A 9724-nucleotide genomic window follows, 5' to 3' on the forward strand; every position below is an offset into this window, starting at 1 on the left:
CAGTTTTGGCCTACCCCCCCTGCTTGGGTCCTCCAAGGGCAAGCAGGTAGGGAAAAGGCGTTTTTGACGGGACGCTCAGGGGCACCCCGCCAGTCCTCATCAGGGATCCACCCCCAATAAAGCTTCCCTTCTCCAACCGGCTGTGTGCTTTCCTCCCAGAATGGTCGCAGCTAAGCTTGGACCGATGGGTCCTCAACACCATCTCCCGGGGTTACACCCTCCAGTTTACTTCCTCCCCACCCAACCACCCCCCCATCCCTCTTGGGGGACCCCTTGCATGAAGCTCTGCTTGAGCAGGAGGTGGGGCGGCTCCTAGGACTAGGAGCGATAGAGGCGGTGCCCAAGGAGTTCATGGGCAAGGGGTATTACTCCCATTATTTCCTTATCCAGAAAGCCAAAGGGGGGCTCAGGCCCATCCTGGACCTCCGAGGTCTGAACCAGTACATGGTGAAGCTCAAGTTCCGCATGGTCTCCCTGGCCTCCATCATCCCCTCCCTGGATCCCGGGGACTGGTACCCCGCCCTCGATCTACAGGATGCCCACTTCCAGATCCACATATTCAAGGGGCACAGGCACTTCCTCCGTTTCGTGGTGGGACAGAATCAATCATTACCAATTCACGGTCCTCCCATTTGGTTTGTCCACTGCCCCCAGGGTGTTTACAAAATGCATGTTGGTGGTAGCGGCCTACCTCAGACGACGGGGGGTCCAGATATTTCCCTATCTGGATGATTGGCTCTTCAAGGGCACCTTCCAGTCACAGGTGAGGGATCACATGGCGCTCCTCCTGTCCACGTGCACCGTCTTGGGCCTGTTGGTAAACAACACCAAGTCCATGTTAGTCCCGATCCAACGCATAGAGTTTATTGGGCCGCTCCTGGATGCAGTGTCGGCCAGGGCCTCTCTCCAGCCAGACAGATTCGAGATCCTGAAAGACCTCATCGACTCGGTTCCCGGTGACAACAGCCAGGGTTTGCCTGCAACTCTTGGGTCACGTGTCGGCATTCACGTACGTGGTTCGTCACGACAGACTCTGGATGAGGCCCCTCCAGCTCTGGTTGGCCTCAAAGTTCTCCCAGGCCATGGACAGGATGGACAAAGTCTTCACCATGCCGGATTCTGTGATCGCCTCCCTACAGTGGTGGTCCACCCCAAACAACATGCTCCAAGGGGTCCCATTCAGGGACAGGGCCCCGTTGTTGGAGCTGGTGTCCGATGCGTCGGACCTGGGTTGGGGGGCCCATGTGGGGAACTTTCAGACCCAAGGCATATGGTCAGCTCAAGACCAGACTCTACATATAAACGTCAAGGAGCTCAGGGCGGTGCAGCTGGCATGTATGGCCTTCCGCTCTCACCTGGAGGGCAAGGTAGTCAGGGTCCTCACAGACAACACGGCCTCGATGTTCTATATCAACAGGCAAGGCGGAGCCCGATCCTTTGCCGCGAAGCCCTAAGGCTGTGGGACATTTGTATAGCCCACGACATCCATCTGAAGGCCTTCCACCTACCTGGCGCCAGGAACGAGAGGGCAGATCACTTGAGCAGGGACTTTTCTCGCAACACGAGTGGTCCCTCCACCCGGAAGTAACCCACCGGCTCTTCCGAAGGTGGTGAACTCCCCAGGTGGACCTATTCGCGAACTAGCAATGCCCCCCAGTTCTGCTCCGGGCGGGGGGAGGGGGGGCGGGCCTGGAGAGGGGCGCTATCTCCGATGCCTTTCTCCAGTCCTGGTCATGCCGGCTTCTCTACGCCTTTCCCCCGTTCCCTCTAATCAGCAGGGTCCTGGAGAAGATAAAGTCAGACAAGGCCCGGGTCCTCCTAATTGCCCCGGTGTGGCCCAGGTAGCATTGGTACAGGACCCTCATGGGCCTGGTGGTAGCTCCGCCATTGCCACTCCACCCGGACCTGCTCTCTCAGGACCAGGGCCGCCTCCTCCATCCCAACCTAGCGGCTCTTTACCTCACAGTGTGACTGCTCGGTGGTTAGGTGGAGAGGAAGGGACGTGCTCAGAGCAGGTTCAGCGCATCCTCCTCGAAAGTAGACAGCCCTCCACTCGCCGCGCTTATTTGGCGAAGTGGTCCCAGTTTTCTAGGTGGGCGGCTGACTGGGGTGTCTCCCCCGGTGACCACCCTGATACAACTTATCCTTGATTACCTCCTTCACCTGAGGGCCCAGGGCCTGGCACCCTCGTCAGTCAAGGTGCACCTGGCAGCCATATCGGCCTTCCATCCATCGGTGCAAGGGCACATGGTATTTTCCTGTGCTATGACTGGCCAGTTCCTTAAGGGTTTGGACCACCTTTTTCCGTATTCTAGACCCCCGGTCCCGAAGTGGGACCTAAACCTGGTGTTTGGCTCGTCTCACGGGGCCCCCGTTTGAACCACTGGCCACATGCTCCTGGTCTCACCTCTCATGGAAGGTGGCCTTCCTGGTTGCAATCACGTCGGCCAGGCGAGTCTTGGAGCTCAGGGCCCTGACCTCCGAGCCGCCGAACATGGTCTTTCATAAGGACACGGTCCAGCTCCACCCACACCGCTTATTCTTCCCGAAGGTGGTCTCCACCTACCACATGGGTCAGGACATTTTTCTACCGGTCCTCTGCCCCAAGCCTCATGCATCCAGTGAGGAGCGCCGTCTCCACACGATCAATGTGCGGCGGGCTCTGGCTTTCTATCTCGAGCAGACTAAGCCGTTCAGAAAGTCCTCACAACTTATCGTCGCCTCGTCTGAGTGCGCGAGGGGCCAGCCAATTTCCACTCAGCGGCTTTCCAATTGGATCACTTCGTGCATCCGTTCCTGTTATAAGCTGGTGGGTGTCCCCCCGCCACCCATTGTGAGGGCACACTCGACTCGGGCGCAGGCCTCCTTGTCTGCCTTCGTGGCCCACGTCCCCATCCAGGACCTTTGTAGGGCCGCCACATGGTCTTCGGTTCACACGTTCACCTCGCACTGTGCGATCGTCCCCCAGACCAGGGATGACGCTGGGTTCGGCAGGGCTGTCCTCCGTCCTGGGAACTTGTGAACTCTTACCCACCTCCAACAGATATAGCTTGGAATCGCCTATTGTGGAATACACATGAGCAATCACTCGAAGAAGAAAAGACAGTTACCTTTTCTGTAACTGATGTTCTTCGAGATGTGTTGCTCATGTCTATTCCACATCCCACCCTCCTTCCCCTCTGTCGGAGTTGTCTGGCAAGAAGGAACTGAGGGTGGGGGGAGCGTGCAGCTCCCCTTATACGGCGCCAGGCAGGCGCCACTACAGGGATCACAGGGGCGCCCCCCCCCCCCCCCCCCCCCCCGAGTACTGCTAGGGGAAAAACTTCCAGCACCGGTGCATGTGGCACACATGCACACCTATTGTGGAATAGACATGAGCAACATATCTTGAAGAACACCAGTTACGGAAAAGGTAACTGTCTTTTCCCACCGACCTCAATCAAAGCTGTTGGTTGCTCCTCGATACCTTTGAAAATCATGCCAGTAAGATGTGATTCAACTCTCATTGAAGTCAATAAAGACTCCTGTTGACTAAGTCATGATATTTATTTTAAACAGATGGTTAAAAAGAGAAACATTTTCCTATGTGTCCTTGCATGAAGACAGAAGTGCAACTCCTCTCACTCTCCTTAAAATAATTCATTCTTCAAGCTTTTAATTTCTTTGTCAGCAGCGTAAGTGGAATGGGAGATATTGTCCTACAAGTTTCTTAGCACAAGTATAATCAACATCAGTGTCAGTTGCAGTGATCTCTTCCATACGTGGACAGAGAAGACCTTAAAGATTGCAGAGAAATCAAAACAATAATACCACTAAAATACATTGGGCCAAATTCACTGCCCATTTACTTCATTGACAACAGAAAATTTGGCATATTATTTTTAGAAGATATTTTCTGGTCACCAAGAAGGATAGTCAAGTGTTAGGAGAAACATTGCTCTCAGTAAAATTGTCATCCACATCTTCTGTGGTGTCCTTAGATTTAACTTCATCCAACAGTCACACTGCAGATTTTCTCTCCCTCTCCTCAAATGCACCCATGAAATGCAAGACTTATTTATTCCTGGGGGGATTCTGTGCCAAAAAATTCAAAATTCTGCATATTTTATTTGTCATAATAATACAGTATAATCACCCCAGTTTCAATTGTTTTGGTAATTTATTTAAACTACAATACAGAAAAAAGTCACAATAACTAGTCAGCATTTCCTAAACACATGAAAGCTAAATTACAAACACTTGGTAGCATACCCAGCATTCCAGTTATAATCCTGGATTTTCATTTAAATTACATTACAGAACACCAAACAGAAAAAAAAAATAGACTGTTATTTTAAATTGCTCAGACTTACATACATGAAAGTCATACAGTTTTGCTAATCATTGTCCTGGACCTGGCTGGGTATTTTCGGAAGTGCTTGGTTCTGATTGTCCTGACATTTTATTGACTGGTTGGTAAATGTTTTATGTGCCCTCAAAGTCTTTTTTTTTTAAATGGGTAAGTAAAATAAATCCTGAGCTGTAATCTAACCCCATTGTGCCACTATGGCACAGGAAAAAAGTGAAAAAGCACATAGATCTTTCTAGCTGAAGATTTCCTTACTGTCATTTATAAGAAGGCTCCTTTACATCACATTGGCGATGTAACAGCCTTAAAACTTTTACAGGTTTTATGCTCCTGGGGGAATTGTCTGAGAATGGGAACAGTTAACTAACAATAGGAACATTAACAATGTTACTACACAGGCAGGCTGCTACATCTGTGCCTCAGAGAATGAGCTCAATGAAACATCAACAGCAACTTTAACAATGTTACTACAGAGGCACGCTTCTACATTTGTGCCTCCAGGACATAGCCAGCCTCCTGCATAATAAGCTCTACCCTTCCATGCCACAAGCTGCAGTCGCAAGAGAGAGGGACAGATTCTCTCTCTCTCTCTCTCATTGGCACGCACATACGCCTAGCCTCTCCCCCCCACACCTCGCCAGTGATCAACCACACAGGCACGCACACCCAGCCACCACCCAGCCCCTCTCCCCCATCTCTGAGGCTGCTCCAGGCACGCTGGAATACATGCACTGAATGAGCTACCAGAGAAGAGGCGAGTCGCCCGGGAGATTTTTTTTTGCATTTTTCTGCACAGAAATATGCGGGCCATATGAATTCTACACTCCTGCAAGGGCGCAGAATTCTGTCAGGAGCACTTATTGTTGCCGACTAGAGTTTTTAACTAGACAACTTTTTTTACGATTTGTAGTGATGTAGTAAATTTGATATCCTGCAATGAACTCTGCTCGGGGGGATCGAGGCACCGATTTCAAACTCATTCTAGGAACAGAGGCATATTGTTTTCAGTCATTTTTCATCTTGGTTATCATTTTTGCAGAAAGAAAAACAGCCAAAGAAGGAATATAATCTGTACATGTACCTCTATTTTGTGGTTTTCATCATCTTTGGATCTTTCTTCACACTGAATCTCTTTGTTGGTGTCATTATTGACAATTTTAACCAACAAAAGAAAAAGATAAGTATATTGGATATGTTTCCAGACCCCTGATATATCTCTTACATGCTGTCTTCAGTGTATAGGATGCCTGCTGTACACTGAATCTCTAAAACATTTATTTACATTTATTACATGGAACAGCATCAGTATTGAATTTAACTGAGGCAGCATTACAAGTGTAAGTGCTATGAAGAGCTTCCCCTTCGCCATTCCTTTCCCATGTTTCCCTCCATGTAGCTGTTGGCTCCAGAGGCAGCACTGATTCAAGAGGCTGTGAAGTCAGCTACACAGTCCCTTGAATGCTACTTCCCCTTCCTTGGAGCTAAGCACTGTGGGACAGGGTCTGAGGAGCAGCTCTGGGATTGGGCAGTGCGCCAGAGCTAGTAAGGGCAGCAACAACAGGAGGTCCAGGGGCAGGGAACAAGTTGATCCTTCCCTCATGTGCCTAGTCATTTTCCTGCTTTCTGAGCCAGTGGAGTGCCACCACAGAACTTTTTAAAATGCATTTGGTCCCAATTAGGTACTGTGAGAAGGGTTAGTAACAGCAAGAGATAAAAGGGCAGAAAAAGAAAGAAATGTTAGCTTCCAATATTTTAGACTTGCACGGCGAGGATGTTTTTTTATAAATTTAAATTTAAAATTTTCTCATCAATAGTAACAGTATCATTATCTCCATATACTTAGGTAGACAAGACATCTTTATGACAGAAGAACAGAGAAAATATTATAACGCAATGAAAAAACTGGGATCCAAGAAACCCCAAAAACCTATCCCAAGGCCATTGGTGAGACCACTTGAGTTCTTCCAACTAAAATATTTCTAATCAGTGAAAATCCATAGTAAAATTAACTTAATCCACCCAAAAATGTATTTATTAATTATATATAATGTATTTGTTTCCACTGATGTTCAGAGAATGTTTATAGAAATTGCCAATGAAGGATTATAAAGAATACATATTTATGAAGTTCTTTGCAGAAATATTTACCATGGAATTGATTATCCTTCAGAATGGGAAGGGAATTATGCTATCATCTTTTATACTCTACCTTTCTCTAATCTATCTATCTATAATGGAATTAAATAACATTGAAACATATAAAGACTGCTAGTAAGGAAATATGCATGCCTAAGCATGGCCACATTTTCATAACTAATACTAAATACTCTTTTTTTCCCCCTGCAGAACAAATACCAAGGGTTTATTTTTGACATTGTAACAAGCGAAGCCTTTGATATTATCATCATGATACTCATCAGCCTTAACATGATCACTATGATGGTGGAAACTGATGATCAAAGTATAAGGAAGACTGACATTCTTAACAAAATCAACATGTTCTTTGTTGCCATCTTTACTGTAGAATGCATCGTGAAATTGTTGGCTCTGAGACACTACTATTTCACCAATGGCTGGAACATATTTGATTTAAGTGTGGTCATTATGTCTGTTGTTGGTAGGTAAAAATATACCAACAAGCTCAGTAATAGCCCTTTATATTTCATCACCATATATTATTTTATATGTTTCCATGCCCCCCGTCCCTACTGCTGCCATTTTGTTCCTCCCCCTGTCTGCTCTAGGAGTTGGCCGTATGGTTTTGGAAGTCCACTCCGACGCTTTCTGGGTTCCCTAGGTATCACGTTTGGACCCATGTGCATTTTTGGCACTATTAGCCATTTTGAAAAAAAAATAATTTAATTTAACTGGAAACCATCAAAAAATGAATGAATAAATATAGATTTCATGCCTTTTCCTCATGTAAGAGGAATATATGCTTTTTTATGCACTTAGTACATTTCTAACTAAGTCTATTAATCATTCTACAAAGGATGCAAAGTATTAGTGACAGAGAAAAAGTATATCCTTAAAGTTTGTTACATGTTTAAAGGGCACAGTGTTTCTAGAGACACCTTTAGAAATGTCCAAGATGGCCTTTTGTGGAATTATTCATCAAAGCACATTAAAAAGTCAATTTATTAAATGCCAATAAAAAGGACCATATATGTAGATTTCTTTATCAAAGTTATTACAAAACCTATGCAAAATTATCAATTAGCCTTTTTTCCACTAGTCTTAAACATGTCTGCTCCCCCACACTATTAGACATATTTGCAGTAGCAATAAGAGTAGTGGGACAAATGTATCCTAATCTCTTCCTCTTTCCCTTTCTACCTCCTCTGTGATGACATGAGGGTGAAAACAGACAAGCAAAGAAGTGGGTCCCTGTAAAACCCATAATGATTAGGAGAATTTTAAAATGTATCTTCCCTAAAAGAGAAGTATTTCTCTATAGTGCATGTTGCTTCAAGGACTTCCCAGAAAATAGCAAACATAAATAAGTAGACCTAAAGGGAGAACAAGAGAGAGAAAACCGTTCTTTTATCATGTGAAAAAAATGTATAGATATTTCCATCAAGTTTTGACCAAATGATGTTTAAAAGAGCACCTTTTTCTTTTTGTTGTCATATGAGACTACTTGGGGCTGCAATGGAACACTTTAGAAAGGCCAGAATAAGTTTAGCCTTTCGTTGCATAAGGACACCCCTGGACTAATCCATCTGCAGGGATTGAATCTGGGACCTCTGGATCGAAAAGAATAGACTCTACTGCTAGTGAAAATGGACCTTCTCCATTAGTTTGGTGGAATTATCAGACTAATAAAGTAGTCAAATCACAAGAGAGGGGCCAAAAGCCACACTGTTAGCATGATGTCAAGTATCAAAGGGGTAGCCGTGTTAGTCTGGATCTGTAAAAACAGCAAAGAGTCCTGTGGCACCTTATAGACTAACAGACGTATAGGAGCATGAGCTTTCGTGGGTGAATACCCACTTCTTCGGATGCATGTAGTGGAAATTTCCAGGGGCAGGTATAACTATGCAAGCAAGAGTGAGTAAGGCTAGAGATAACGAGGTTAGTTCAATCAGGGAGGATGAGGCCCTCTTCTAGCAGTTGAGGTGTGAACACCAAGGGAGGAGAAACTGCTTTTGGACTCTTTGCTACTGTTAGCATGGATTACACTTATATTTACTTTATCTGTTTCTGTCTATCTTGCTTACATGGTTCTCATCTAGGCATCTGAGTGCCTATGATTCTGGTGTCATGTTTTGGTTTGTTATTTGAGCTTTGATTTTTTTCAACCTTTAGGACCAAATGTTAAAACACAGTCACATAACCTACACACCCAGTGACTGTGCAAAATGCTGTACATAAAACACCTACTTACGTATACATGTGTGTTTTCCTTGTGCAGCAGCTCACAGATTTTGTGGGCACAACATACAATTCCATAAAGGTGTGTTATTTTTTTAACTTCTAAAGTTTTACAGATAAGCCATTAATCTTTTTTTAAAATATGTAAGTTTTCCTGTAAGAGTTGTCAATGCTAGATCATCAACGTATTAATGTCAGGGAGATATCAGTTTTACAAATAATATTATTTCTTTCAGTTACTAATTCAGAAGAAATTAGAAATTCTAACTGATTGATCCTTTTTTTTTCTTTAGGTACTTTGCTTTCTCACATTGTTAATGCATTTGAAAATTACTTCTCACCTACACTCTTCAGAGTCATTCGGTTGGCTCAGATTGGACGAATACTAAGACTTGTCCGAGCTGCCAAAGGAATTAGAACTCTCCTTTTTGCCTTAATGATGTCCCTTCCTGCTTTGTTCAACATTGGCCTCTTACTTTTTCTGGTCATGTTTATTTACGCCATTTTTGGCATGGCTAACTTTGCTTATGTTCAGTGGGAGAGTGGGATTGATGACATGTTCAACTTCCAAACCTTTGCTAATAGCATGCTCTGTCTCTTCCAAATCACAACATCTGCTGGCTGGGATGGTCTTCTCAGTCCTATTTTAAACACTGGACCTCCGTTTTGTGATCCAAACATACGAGATGTTGTGGGAGAATGTGGTAAACCTGTTGTGGGTATTATTTTCTTTGTAAGTTACATCATTATATCATTTCTCATTGTTGTAAACATGTATATAGCTGTTATTTTAGAGAACTTCAATGTTGCCACTGAGGAAAGTACAGATCCTGTGGGTGAAGATGACTTTGATATGTTTTATAAAATCTGGGAGAAGTTTGATCCTGAAGCAACTCAATTTATTGAGTATTCTGTACTTTCAGACTTTGCAGACGCTTTGGCAGAACCTTTACGCGTAGCCAAACCAAACAAAATTGAGCTCATAGCAATGGACCTTCCCTT

General features: G+C 44.9%; 1 protein-coding gene across 1 annotated transcript in view; it reads left to right on the plus strand.

The window, feature by feature from the left end:
* Positions 1-9716, plus strand: part of LOC112108020 (sodium channel protein type 5 subunit alpha-like) — a gene marked incomplete at its 3' end in the record, with an annotated part of 116280 nt that extends 106564 nt beyond the window's left edge. Inside the window, exons 21-24 of the mRNA XM_029911619.1 lie at positions 5388-5529; positions 6192-6292; positions 6695-6965; positions 9016-9716. Coding sequence (XP_029767479.1) covers positions 5388-5529; positions 6192-6292; positions 6695-6965; positions 9016-9716 — 1215 coding nt within the window. The remainder of the gene's footprint in view (positions 1-5387; positions 5530-6191; positions 6293-6694; positions 6966-9015) is intronic.
* Between the last annotated feature and the right edge of the window lie 8 nt (positions 9717-9724).

The sequence above is a fragment of the Terrapene carolina genome, unplaced genomic scaffold (assembly GCF_002925995.2).
Source record: "Terrapene carolina triunguis isolate 2854851 unplaced genomic scaffold, T_m_triunguis-2.0 Scaffold111, whole genome shotgun sequence".
NCBI lineage: Eukaryota > Metazoa > Chordata > Testudines > Emydidae > Terrapene > Terrapene triunguis.